The sequence below is a fragment of the Chrysoperla carnea genome, chromosome 2 (assembly GCF_905475395.1).
Source record: "Chrysoperla carnea chromosome 2, inChrCarn1.1, whole genome shotgun sequence".
NCBI lineage: Eukaryota > Metazoa > Arthropoda > Insecta > Neuroptera > Chrysopidae > Chrysoperla > Chrysoperla carnea.
Window position 1 is genome coordinate 56,506,100 of NC_058338.1, and position 14,838 is coordinate 56,520,937.

The window sequence follows — 14,838 nt, forward strand, 5'->3', positions numbered from 1 at the left end:
ACGTAAAAGGGTATACAGAATTCTACACATAAAAATAAGTAAAAAATCTACAGCATACTTTTTTCGATTACGACTTAGCAAAACCGTATTCCGCCTTTCTTTTAAAAAAAAGTGTAATATTTCTTAACTTCAAGAAGGATAAAATTTTTTTTTCAAATCTAGGAAAACTTCAATAAAGAATTCCATAAAAAAATTTAAAATTAAACCAAAAATTTTTCAAACCAAGAATTTTATAGAGCCTTTAAATAGAATTTGTTCTTCACAATATAATCGAAAATGTATTTTTTACGAAACAACAATACATTCGACATGATTGAGAGTAAAAATATTTTTTCATACTTTTACATATAATCGATTTCTAATATGTTGTCGTTTATGAAAAAAAGTTTCTTATTAATGTTAAGAAAAACTTTCTAATTAGCTGATATTTTATCAACTAAAAAAATAAGTTTTTGAATAACCCACTCCCGGTTAAAAGGAAATGCAGAAAATATGCCCAATCGTATACTATTTTGAGATTCTCAGTTTCCTATTACGCAACATTTTTTGGATTTTAAGTGTGGTGTATGGGAGTTCGAAGACACCCGGTCCACACAGGGTGGGTCATTTTAATCTATAACGGCTAATAGCTATTTTTGTAGTTAACCAATCCAAAAATAAAATAATTTTCAACAAAAATTGTACAGTTTGATGGGGGATATCATGTTCTGACACCGAGGTCTTCGGGTTGCTTTAATAGCCAATTTAGGTCCTAAACGGTAACAGATAGAATAACACTTTTGATGAGAAAGTTGATTCTCCTGATTAAGAGCATTTTTATTCTCAACCATATTTTCGAAAATCGTCTGGTTTCGGAGGAAATATGCCATAATTGCATTTAATCGAAAGAAAACACGTTAATTAAGGAAAATTGCTTTATCCAAAAATTTTCAAGGGCAACAGAGGACTATCTCCTTTGTCGATGACTTTCACCTACAATTATCGATAAACTTTAAGCGTATTTTCTTTCGGTTAAACGCAATAATGACAAATTTTTAAATCTCATTTCCTCCGAAAGCTAACGTTTTTCGAAAAAATGTTTTAAACAAAAATTGTTAGTTTTTTAGTGATGATCAACTTTATAATTAAAAGTGTTATTCTATCTCTTAAGGTTTAGAAACTAAATTGGCTACTAAAGCAACCCGAAGAACTAGGTCCAATGTGTCAGAACTAGTACAAAAATTGTACAGAAAGATGTCCCCCATCAAACTGTACAACTTTTGTTGAAGTTATTTTTTGATTGATTAACTACAAAACGAGCTATTAGCGTTTATAGATTAAAATGACCCACCCTGTCATCATCAGAACAGGATAATACAAGTTTTAACATCATGACCTTAAGAAATGGTAGATATGTGAAAATAGAAAAAAATTTTACAGGATATTGTAATTTTGAAAAAAATGTCTTTTTTATTAGTATTGTCTAAACGGCTGTAAGAAATTTGATAAAAAGTATGAACTGGGAATCACTAATGATTTAATTGTGTTCCATTATCCAATATCGTTAAGTGTTCTTTAATTTTCAATGAAGTCATGTGGCGTAAGTTAATATTTTCGAAATAGCGTTTTGGATCTTAAAAGTCTTCATTGTTGGTTTCGTAATTTATCACCATATGCTTTAAATCATTACGATTCTTAGGTCATACTGTGCGCAAAATTTTAATTTTTTTCTAAGCACCCATTTTGGAAAATACTTTCAAAAATGTGATTTTTTTCTAAAATTTCAGCATTCTGTATCTCGAAAACAAGGCTTTTCCGACTATAAGTATTTTGAGAAGCTATCACAATTTTATCGTTTTCTACCATTAGCTGAAGTCCTGTAATTATAACTTGGTTCACACTGTATATAGCGTATATACAGTGTTCCGTAATGTATCAAACAAACGTCGATCCAAACACACTAAACCACCCACGCAAACAGTTGGAGATAGCGACGCTGCTATACGCTACTATCGTACAACCCTCTAAAATACTACATACATATATACCATATATACGATTTTACTATACCTACCATAGGTTTCGACTACCACCAGCTGGTCGCGTTTCCTTGTGATAGCAATTGTTGGCTGCATCATATCATTTAACGTTTGAACGCCGTACCGTGCGATACACAAACGCCAAAAAAAAAACATACACACACAGACACAAACAACATGCAAAAAAAACAAAATTAATTAGTGATTATAAATAAATTAATTAATTTAACAATAAAAAATTAAAAAAAAAAAAAAAACTTTAGTGTAATATTTTAAATGTGAATTTAATTTTCTATAAATGTAATAAAACTTTTAAATGTTTTTTGTAATTAATAAATAATAAAAATCCGTGTGATTGTTCCACAGCGCGGATTAAATACTAAAAACAAAAATTATTGGATAGTATGGCATCACTTCGTATGCCGGATTCTGAAGAATATAACAATAATTATCATCAACGTATTAATAATGAAATAGTTACATCAAGTGTTACAGATTTTACAAGAGTTAGAAAAAATTTAACCACAAATCATCATCATATTAATAATCATTTAAATAATAATAATTTTAACAATAATATAAATAATAATCGATTTGTCGAAATGATTGGTAATTCAATATTGGATATGGTGAATATAAATCCGGTATTAACAGCCGCCGATACAAATGAAATAATACCAATGCATGAACAATCGAATCATAAAGGTGGTGTTGCCGCCGTTATTGAATATGGTATTAAAACAAATAGTGCAACGTTAATTTTAAATACAACAACAATGAATCAAACTGAACAGCAATTAATGCCTGATTTATTGTATCGACATTCGATGGGTTTAACAATATTATATTGTGTTGCATATTTGTTTGTGTTTGCTCTCGGTTTGGTTGGTAATTGTTTTGTAATCGCTGTTGTATTTCGTACACCCCGTATGCGAACCGTTACAAACTTTTTTATTGTTAATTTAGCTGTTGCTGATATATTGGTCATTGTGTTTTGTCTACCAGCAACATTAATGTCCAATATTTTTGTTCGTAAGTAAAGACATTTTTTATTTTAATCAAACAGATATAAATTATGTAAACACAAGTTCAAAATATTCGTTTTATTGCCAAAGGTTTTCAAAATTGGGAAGAAAATAATGGTGTACCTACCTTAGCGGGGAATAATTATTTAAGAGAATTTTGATGATGGCTGATATCCCCCCTAATAGCCATAGTATTATTATTTTCATAATAAATTAAAATTTTAGTTTCATACAAAATTTAAGCGACCCAACAAGCGCAACGAATCGTATTCGATTTTATAGCCTTTAAATTTATTATCTTCAATAATTATTTAGAATTCACTGAAATAAGTAATTCTTTCTCTTATTGATATCCATGTCTTTCATAAAAATAATAGGGTTTAACCCCCGTTTTCTCAGACCATGACTCATGTCTTTTATACTGACTGTAATATATCTATATAAAAAATTTTCCAAAAATATAACCGAAGAAAAAAAATTAACAATAATTTTAATAGAGTACTGATTCAAATCAATAATTTCTTTGTGAGCAATTACGCTTTGAAATCGAGGCGAATGAATCAATTTTTAGCTAAAGGAATGGCTAGCGTCGATTTGAAAACGTATAATTGCTCATTAAGAAATTATTAATTTGAGCAGGTTCATTATAAAATTATTTATTACTTTTTTGTATAATTTTCGCCGGCTCTATTTTTTGCAACAAATTTTTATTTTATACTTCTGAATTTTGAAGTGAATTTTTGTAACAACTCAGCATTAAAATCTGTGAGTGAACCATATAAATCACACCCATTTCCCACCCTTAGAATTTTTATTCCCAATTTATATGGAACCAACTTCGAGGATACCCTATTCCATAAAAGAAGACTATGTCAAAAGTTAAGGGTATACATTGAAAAAACAATACGCGTCAACTCTTCCGTTTTCTTTTTTCGTCGCTTAAAAAATGTGTCCTAACTTACTTTAGACAAAAATGTTCTTAATGGCATACAAGTTCGCCGCTTTCGAATTAAATTCGGAGTAATTTGAAAAAAAAAAGGAAAGTGAACTCCTTTTTTTTCTTCAAAAGTTTTTGAGGAAAATAGTGTGTCGTTACTATTTTCTCAAAAAATCACATTTTTATTTGGATGAAAAAGGTACTTCTTACATGCAGTTGTAAGGGATTGTTTTACCAAAATATAAATTCATATTTAAATATTTTCCAAATTTATCAAAAGAAAAAGATTGCTCCTTCCAATACCTCTCTGTATTGGACAATGTGGCATTTGAAAATCACAAGTGATTTTTTTTAGTAGCCACTCTGTTACTTAATAATTTAGTTGATATACGTTCATGGAAGTATCTTCCTCTGCTTTAGTTAATGTTCTATCTTATAATCTTTATGATTATAAAAAGTAAGCGGATTATGTTTTCAAAATGAAATTCGGTACAAAGATTGTTAGAACATACATTTTCATATAACCGTTAATTTATACGTTCTGTAGAAATTTTGTGTAGTTTGATAAGTTCAAATATTTTCCAAAATATATATATGTGCGATTTTCTGTTATGAACAAGAGAAAGAATTTCTTTTAGTCATCGTGTGAGCTTTGAAAAATTACAAACACACAAGTATTTTATCCACCATGATTTGTTTTTCGTCTAAAACGAGAAAAAATGGCCGTGTTAAGGTAGAACGAGCGCCAATTGTATCTTATTTTCAACTTTGATGATGAATTTTTTTTACAATTTCATGAATAGGTATAGACGAAAAGTAAGAATCAGCCTTGGTTTTCTTTTCTGAGGTAATTTATTTTGAAAATTCTCCAGATATTGAAAATTTGTAATATTACTTTTCGCCTTATCTTGTTAAGTTATAACATAATTCACCATCAAAAACGAAAAAATATATTTTTTAAATTTGTATCCCCACTACCGTTCTCATACATTTATAATTTGCCAGGCACAACGGTTTTTTTTTTTTTTCAATATTTTATTAAGATTTTTACTTTAATTTAAATAATTTTTTTTTTATTTCCATCGCCTAGTTTTGGAGAAATCTATGGAAACATATCATCCATCTACCGTATTACCATAAGACCAATGTTAATCGGGCAACATCCCCCTCCCCACCTAAAGTTTTTAAAATTGATTTAGACTTAGTCCATTTCATATAAAAAAAAAAACAAACCTTTTATCCAGAATTTCCCTAGCACTCGTAAAATTCAAATTAGCGGGACATATCAACTGCTTCCTGTCGAAAGTCTATATATATATATAGGTACTTAATATACAAAAATGCAATGATTGATCCTTACCCAAAAAGATAAGTTATTCTTGGAGTGAAAAACGATCAAATTTATGTTAGCTAAATAAATAATTTTAGGCTATAACACACCAAAATCATTATAATTCACGTGAAATCATGAAATGGATAACATTTTTTAACTTGATACTCAAGGACAGATACATGTGTCATAAGAATAAATTTTTTCCTGCGAAACATACAAGGAAATGTTAATTTATTTGACTGCGCATAGTTCTATACTTAAATGAAAATGTTAATGGTTCCTTTTACCCACGACGACGCACCAGAGATGGTGTATGAGTATGCGTTTAGCCATGTTTTGTGTGTGCGAATAACTCTCTGTTACCATATTTCTTGAAAATGAAATTGATTTTTATTTCACTTTTTGTTTCTTTATAATATGTATAATTTTATTTATTTAAAATATATTTATTAGAATGTAAATTGATTAAAAATATTACATGATAATAATAAATAATATGTACATAAAACAATGTCTGGGTGAGATGAACAATTACAAGTACACGCAAACTATTTTTAAATTTTCTATTTAATTGTGGAGGTTTTCAAAAACAACTTTTCAAATTTCTATAATGTTTCTTGCAAATTTTGCATCACATGTTTAAATTTGAAGTTTCATTTATTAAGGATACTGATTTAATCTGATAAGTTAAGGACAATAAGTCAAGGATCTAATATGATAAGTTAATGATAAGTTAAGGATGTTGATTAAATATAATTTTATAATTTAAAAATGATGTTCAAATCATAAGATGCATAATTATCAATATATCTCTGCAAGTTTTTTGTAAGGGCTAAAATTTACATTAAAATTTTCGTCGAATGTATTTTTTAAATTATTAGTTTCTTAAAATACATCGAAAATCACTTTTAATAGTTTAAAATGTATGGGTTTCTCAAGCAACTCTTTCAACTAAAGTGCGTTTCAAAACTAATGAAACAAGTGAAAACAAACAATTGACTGAGTAAGTTGTTGAAATATCATGTATAGTCAGTGATGATTACGCAATCGTTTTTTGTTACGTCATATAAGTAAAGAAAGATAGTCACTCTTAGAAAGCCACAGACTTATACATCACACGATTGTGTTGCGAATATAAAATGTTAATAACTTAATTGTCATCACGGTTAAATAGTGATGCTTTTTTTAAAGGAACATTTCTTACATTGAAATTTTTATTCCATATCCAACAGTTTACAAAATGGGTACTACAGACCCAAGGCCCAATCGATGTTGCTCATTTACGTTATGGGCACGCTACAAAATTTTCAGCTTGATTTCTCTTTTCGTTTGTAAATAATTTTAAAAAAAATTAAGTTTTATTGTATTTTTTTTTACAAGCTCAAGTTAATTTCCAAAACAGTAATTTATAATGATTTATCGTAGAGAATTGGAGGGTTTAGCTGAACACTCTGTTTCCGTTTATGTTGGATTTATACTTATGAAAATGTTCAGATCCATCGGAGCCTATTAAAAATTATTATCTACCTTAATTCTTAGAAAATTATTTTATTTTATCAAAGAAATTATTGTTCAATTTCTGTTATCATTTTTATTTTTCCTTCGAATATTAGCAAAAATGTATTTCCCATCTAAAACTTTATTATACGAATCCCTTAAATAAATTTTTGTTTACGAATTCCTAAATTAAAGTTTAGTATTTAGTCTCCCAAAAAGTACAAATCTGCAGTACCAGATTTGTGATCCACTATCAATTGTAGCCCACATTTAAGATTACTTCTTATTACATAGGAAGTAATTCTTTGTATTACCAAATGCCAAAAATCTCCATCGTTTGCTAGAAAATTTTGAGGATTTAAAAAATCACGTTTCACATTATTTAAAAAAAAAGTGATGAGAAATAATCAGAGCGAAACCAATGAACTAACAAACAGCTTGAATCACCCTATATATTTTCTTTTTATAAATGTACGGTTGAATAAATTATTAAATATACATTAGCAACCCATTTTCACTTTTTAATTTTAGAAAATAACACACAAAAAAACAACATTAAAAATCAATATCTATAACAAAAAATAAAACCTGTAAAACTAAAATTAAATCACGAATTAGTTTTTGTAAAAACAAAAACATGATTTTTCCTTTTCAGTTTTTTTTATATTACCTATTTTTAATTTTAAACGTTTTAAAGAGTGTATTATCCTTAAATTATCATATTATCTCTCATATAAATTCAGTTATTTGTATAAGATATAAAAAACTCCTGAACTTCAGAGCTCAATCACTAAAGTCATATTTGCCTATTTAAGGTAGTATGAAGGCAAGTTGGGACTTATTATTTGTACTTTATATTAAACTTTGAGGATGAATTTTGTTACAATTTCATGAATGTAGATGAAAAATAAGAATAATTAAACAAATTCGATATTTTGAAAATTACTGCAGATATTGAAAAATTATATTCTGACTTTTCATCTTATATACTACCGTGCTCATACCTTAATTAGTCGGACACAACGGGTTTTTTTATGGTTTTAACTTTAATTAAATTATTTTTTTTAATTTTCACCAACTAGTTTTGGTTTACTAAAAATCTATGAAAACATATCATCCATCTACCGTTTTCCATAAGTACAATGTTAAATATGCCTACTTTTCATAATTGATTGATACTAAGCTCTACTTCATATGAAAAAAAAGCCATTAATCAAAAATTGAACCAGCGCTTGCACGTTTGATTGAGAATATGTTTGTGAAATTCAAAAGTGTAAAATTTTTTCAACATCTTCAACAATTTTCGTCTAAGATCAAATTCACATGTAAAAATTCACTTGTGGATGGCAACCTCCCCCACCCCCTCTCTCTCTGAAATTTTATCCAAAATTGCCCTGGCGCACCTACATCTTTAATGTTTATTAATGGTAGATGTTTTTTTAGTAAAATAATAAAAATATACATATAAATTTTTAACCTTCTAACTGCACTTCTAAAGGCCGTGAAGATGGACAAAGCTTTTAAATCCCGCACCAAAAGAGTTGTATAAAAAAGGGGGAAATGGTTCTTAACCCTTTCCGTTAACCTTCAATACAGTACAACTTCAATACAGTACATAAGTCTATATTTTCGAGAGGAAATCACTAAAAATATATTTATATATTATCTACTTCTTGTTTCTTCTTACGTTTCTCCAATTTTCTGTTTTGTTAATTAGTATGCATAGTATCTTTGATAATTATATACCTTACCTGGGTAATTTATATTAAAATGTTTTCAGGCGTTTATATACCTATTCTTGAAAAAAAAAACAACCATTTAAAAATTAAAATAAGAAAACAACTGACACGAAAAGAAAATTTGCAAAAGTTTTTCAATGGGACACTTCTAAACTTTTTGAATATATAATGTTACTGGCAAGTTTTTTTGGAATTATTTAGGAATTTTGCCTTCTTAAAATTGATCACATGTACCAATTGTGCGAACATAAATACATGCTGCCAGTATCGTCGTAAGTATCTTTGAATCTTATAAAAAGCAGCAGTGGTCTATGGTATGTCCAGACCATTAAAAAATCGACGGTTTTTCATTAGACAGTATATTCATATACATAAGAAGAGTTTTATTGTAAATTACTATGGTTTCACTATATACATCTGTATACTTCTGTAAATTCAACGCCTGTTAAAGTCACCGGTAGTCATTATGTTCATTTTCTAAAGTGTACGACTGTACACTTTACAGTCGTACACTTTAGAAAAACGTCTGTTGGACGTCTGTTTCGTCGTGTGCCAGACACAATGACTTTTTATTTATATTCTTATAACAAAATAAAAATTTATTAAACAGATCATACTTAAAGAAACGTATCTTTGTTTGACGAAAGAAAGAAGCAATCTGTAGATATGCAAGTTTCCAAAAATTTGGCATCAAAATTAATACGAGAGAACAGATACCTTCTGTTTCATTTTCTGCCATGTATCTCCTTGAAGTCGGTTAAAAAGGATATTTATTACATTGAATATGTTATTTTTTGTATTATCCAAGTGTTATAAGCATTATACGCAAATATTTTTCATGGCTTTCATGGTGAGATAACACAATGTGATAATTATGAAGTCTCATTCCATTTAATCTTTTTTTTTCGAGTTTTCAAATTATTATATGTCTTGAATTTTTTGATTAGAAAATATTTAATTTTTTAACAATAGAGTTGGTTTATGTAAATAATTTCTTAAAATAAATTATTTCCTGCCTCGAACTTTTTTCCTTACTCATAGTCTGTTACTTTACTGCCCACATAAAAAAGACACTTGCACTTCGTCTTTCACGGCCATTATAGAAAGTAATTTTTTGTTTTTTAGTTTATGTGAAAACATTTTTATTTACTTACATATACGGTCTCTCTTTTCAAACGCCTCATATTAGAGAAATATGAAAAAAAATTCATAGACATACTACAATTGAAACAAACTTTTTTTTTTTTGTGGCATGCACGGAGAGTGGCGATGACGCGAAAGCCGTAATTTTTTCAATTACAAAGTGCTCAACGTGCCAAAAGAAGGTTTCACTTCAAAAATCCTGAAAGATATAAATAGTTGTTCAATTGGCATAAAATTCTTGTAAATAACAACCGATCTATATCCATGCAAAATTTCATTGTCTATTCTCTTATATTCCTTAAAAATCAAATTCAGTAAAATTTTATTTTTATGAAAAATTTTTTCTATTAACTACATATCTCTTTAGAAATTTTATTTTCTAAAATTAACATTATATATAACATGACAAACACTTAAGCTGTTTCCAATCTAATTCTTACACTTTTCTGTTGAATTTAAAAAAGGATCTTATTCCCACTTAAGGGAATAGTATGTCAACCATCGCTTAAAAGTTAGTTCTAGCATCATGTTCATCGTGCTCTCTCACTCTCGTTAAATTTTTTTATATCATATTTTTTTTCCTGTCAGCTTTACAAGTATAACATAATATTTACACATTCATTCAAATCGTCTAATATGATTCTATGCGTTATACATGTATGATTTGAGAGCAAGTCTGTTTTCAACATTTACTCTTTAATTAAGATGGGGATTTAGAATTCTGATCGGACGTTCTTAATATGACCAAATAAGCAAGCTAGAAAAGTGAAAAACTCGAGTCTACCCAGTCTTACATCATAGTAAAATGCTAAAAGTTTGGAATATTATTGAAGTGAAAACTTATGGCAAGTTGAGCACTTTGGGCGAACAAAAATCATAAAAAAAGTCCAGTAGATTACATAGCGACTTTAACAGCCACACTCCAATCTTCTCAATAATGAGCCCCGACTGTTAAAGTCACTATGTAAACTAATGGACTTGTTTCTTTCTTTTCAGATAATATTTAGCGCATTCGGGTTTTGGATTTTTTAAATTATTATATATTTTATTCTCTCCTTTTGTTATACTTTAGCAAAACTTTTAAACTAATTTATTATTTCTAATGAAATTTTGGCATATAACATATATTATTATTACAATACACTTTATTATTATTATTACAATACATTATTACTATTGTAAGCCCCTTTTAATTTCCTTTATTTTGATGCCCTACTCTATAGGATTGGTTAATTTTGTTTAATTAAGGAACTACTATTTCTCCCCAAAAAGTCGCCATTTTGTATTTTTATTCAAACACCCATCTAAGGACACTTGGGTTTTTAAGACGAGTAAAACGAAACCATAACTGTCGAAATCCATAAAGCCTTTTGAAGGATTCGAGGTAACAAAGAAATTTACTAACAAATATACATACACCCAATACGCTAGAAAAACATAATCGCTCCTTTACAATCGGGTAAAAATATACTTGGTTAAATTTCTAAAAAAATAACTACGGGAACGGATTGGTTTTAAACTAGTTTCTTCTAGTGGCTCTTAGACTAATATTTATTTCTTGAAGGTAAATATTTTTGGTTTTATCGTATGGGGAATTCTATTTTTAACTTTCTGATAGATAGTTTTTGAGTGCACCTCGAAACATGAAATAATTTTTAGTTCGATATCCATAAGTGCCCTGTATCTCCTTTGGTACAAGATCATAAGCAAACTCTCCGTTCTCAGAAAATGCAAAAACTTGAACAATCTGCAAGAAATTCATGTATAAAAAACAGGATTTCGTTAATGTGTGTAGGATTTTTTGTGTAGTTAACTATGTATAATTAATCATAACTATTAAAATAATAAGTGAATTACAATTTCTACTTACATTAGGGAAATCGAGGTTTGTTGCAAACGTATTTTAGTAAAAAAGTGAGAAAAGTAGAAATTTTGCCTGAAGTCCGTAAGGGTATAACTCCTTGCCCAACACAATTTAATAGAAAAGAGAGAACATGAACATCGATTCATATACAAGAAATAAAACAAAAAAAAAAAGTGTACAATAACATAAAAAATATGTAGTAATCCATAATTTATACCTTTTCTAAGGCAAACTGAAACAAGGGTTTATGTAAATTTGTCATACAAATCTCTCTATTAAATAAATTCAAAGTATATTTGAAAATGCCTATATAGGTTTGCAAATATAAAGGGTTTTTCATCTAAAATTATAGAAATTTAAATTTTAACTAAACAGCTTCATGTATATCGCAAAATTTTTTATTTTACTTGAAAGAATATTTTGTGTGATGTATGATAACAGCCAAATGTAACCAGTAGCTTCGCTGGGCAGGGCAATATAGGTAATTTATATTAGAAACTTGAGGAAAATGAAATACGGAACAACGCATTCAAATCATTGAGCTCTTTTACCGAAATGAGTATTTAGGTTGAGCTACTTACCATACACCACATGATTTTCATTGGCTAATATCGTCAAAATGAGTCTAAAATTTATCTTTCGGTCAGAAACTTTCAATCAATCGGTTCAGTAAATAATCGCACAACATGCGAACGTCGTCGAAAAGTAAGGATTGGGTAATGAGAGTTTGTGAGATAATATATAGTCAGTCATAGGCCAGCCATCTCATGGTTAATAAGATAGTCAGTCATGGAGACTGTCGACGAAAGTGAAAACCAAAAACTTATTAATAACTGGTTTTTTAAAAAAAATTTCATTAGTTTTAACGAATAATTAAAAATTGATAATTTGTAAATGAAAATTTTTAACGTGTGTATAAAAAACTATTATAAATAATAAAAGGTAACAACACACAGTGTTTTCAAACGGTCACCCAACCTATAACTAAGTGTGCTTAATGCTGCTTTACTTCAGTGATCGGGCGAGAAACGTTGTTGTCAATGTGCTATGTATGGAGCATTCGGTGACGATGACACGTTCGGTCACGATGACGCGGGATCAATGACTTTTGTTCACCCAAAAAAGTGCTCAAAATGCCAAAAAAACTTTAAAATTGTATTTTTCGGACAATTATGCATCTCTCAATGAAGTTTCGTGATATGTGGGTAACAAATATCACACATTCGGACAAAATAATTTTTTTGATATCTCATGTTGTTTTATTTAAGTTGAAAATTCAATCATTTTGTATGAAAAACCTTTTATTAGTGTGTATGGGTTTCTATGTATATATAGCCAGACCAGACCTGCTTTCCGGCGTTCGTTTAACCGTTATAAGGTTTAAGTGAACATAGCTCTGCATGAATGAAGCTATTTTCTCCACACAGTGAAAAACAATACATGTGTAATACCTTTTCTTGTAATTTGTACATATAATTAATTTTTATTTTCAATTTCAAACCTAATAACAATAATCCTTATACTAATTTTTAACTTTGTGTTAGTAAATATATTTGTTGAATGAGTTTCGAAATTTTTCAATAATTAACTTCCCAGTATATGTTGAAGTTCTACTAATCGATCCGAAAAGCCAAACCGAAATTTTGAGCACAAATTATTTCGTAAAACTTTTTGCTTAAATGTTTTAGAAATAATTGCGAACAGTGCATTTTTTATTTGAATCGATAAGGGGTTATCACGAACATAAATATATATATTACAACTATTTCAAAAGAAGCATTGCTATTATTTCAAAAGTTATCTTTTTTTATATAATAGCCCGGCTACCAATGGGATAAGCACAAGCATAAGCACATTTTCAAATTTTCCTTCTTAACCTTATCCTGTTCGTAATTGCTCTACTCTCCCATACTATTGTGACCTGTTCACCTAGCTCTATTACTTCATCCAAATATTATTACAAACTAGGATCAACAGTAATGCGAAAATTTGCTTGTCTTTATGGATCTTTAAATGTTTACTATTTGCACACTTTAATAATTTTAATTCAACGGAAAGCGTTCTAAACAGAGGATTTTGAAAATGTCATTAAACCTGGTAAAGATTCCTAGGAAGATATTAATTAATTAATCTATTCGTAAAAATAATTTAAATTCCTGTGGTGTGTTGTTAAAAAAATGAAATAAATTTTTATAGGAATAAAAATTCAGTTTTTAAAATTTAATTAATTAATTTAATTACTGCTTTAATGAGAACATTTTTTTTTTCATACCGAAAGAGGTAAAACAATACATAGAAATATTTTTACAGGAATATGCAACAAATGAGTCTGTAGTGATATTCAAATAAAATTATTAATTAAATCATTTTTTTATCTGAAACCATCCACCACACGCTGTCTTCGCAATTCACACAGCAATGAAAAAAACTTTTAGCAAACAAAAAACTGACTTCAAAAGGAAAAACTACTTCAAACCAAATTAATATGCATTAATAAGTAAAAAAATAACAATCATGTTATTTTTGGAGTCGGGATCAGCCAAGGAAACAACTGTGACAGAACAGTTTGCTACATTAACTTGGCTGACATCGACTCAAAAAATAACTATAATTCTAACGACATTATTTTATTTTTATTTTTTTACTTTTAGTGCATATTAATTTGTTTTGGAATAGTTTTTCTTTCGAAGTCGGTTTATTTTGTGCTTTTTAGTGAATAAGAAGTACACTAACTAAATTGTCACTAAAAAAAGAATCATCGAAATCGGTTAGCGTGATATTGAGTTATTAGTCCATTTGTCATACACATACTTAATGCAAATTTAGGACTTGTGATTTTCTCTTGGATGTCACTGTCAGAACTGGACCAAATTGAAATGGGACAACATGGGAACCACTAGCTTTCAAATAGAAAATCGAAAAATAAAAATCGGTTCACCCAGGCGAAAGTTCTGAAGTAACAAACATTAGAAAAAATACAGTCGAATGGAGAACCTTCTCCTTTTTTTGTTTGAAGTCGGTTAAAAATAAGTACTACACCTAATTTAAAAACTAATACCACTATACTCAACTGTCTTCTTGGGCAATAAACAGTGAGCGTTTGTTTGTGACCTCGAATTTACACGTAACTTGACGCCTTAAAAAAGTTTGTGGATTATCAGACTTATATTTTTTAATTTGTTAATCAATTGGATTGAGTTAAAAGTTTCCCGAGCCTCGTACTTAAAAAGCATGGGTGCGTGCCGGCTCATTATTTGTTCAACTCCTTAGGTAAAACTGGGA

General features: G+C 28.7%; 1 protein-coding gene across 1 annotated transcript in view; it reads left to right on the forward strand.

The window, feature by feature from the left end:
* The first annotated feature begins 2,620 nt into the window (after nt 1–2,620).
* The window catches only part of LOC123292797 (neuropeptide SIFamide receptor-like), a 249,783-nt gene continuing 237,565 nt past the window's right edge, over nt 2,621–14,838 (forward strand). The window contains exon 1 of the mRNA XM_044873512.1: nt 2,621–3,050. Coding sequence (XP_044729447.1) covers nt 2,621–3,050 — 430 coding nt within the window. The remainder of the gene's footprint in view (nt 3,051–14,838) is intronic.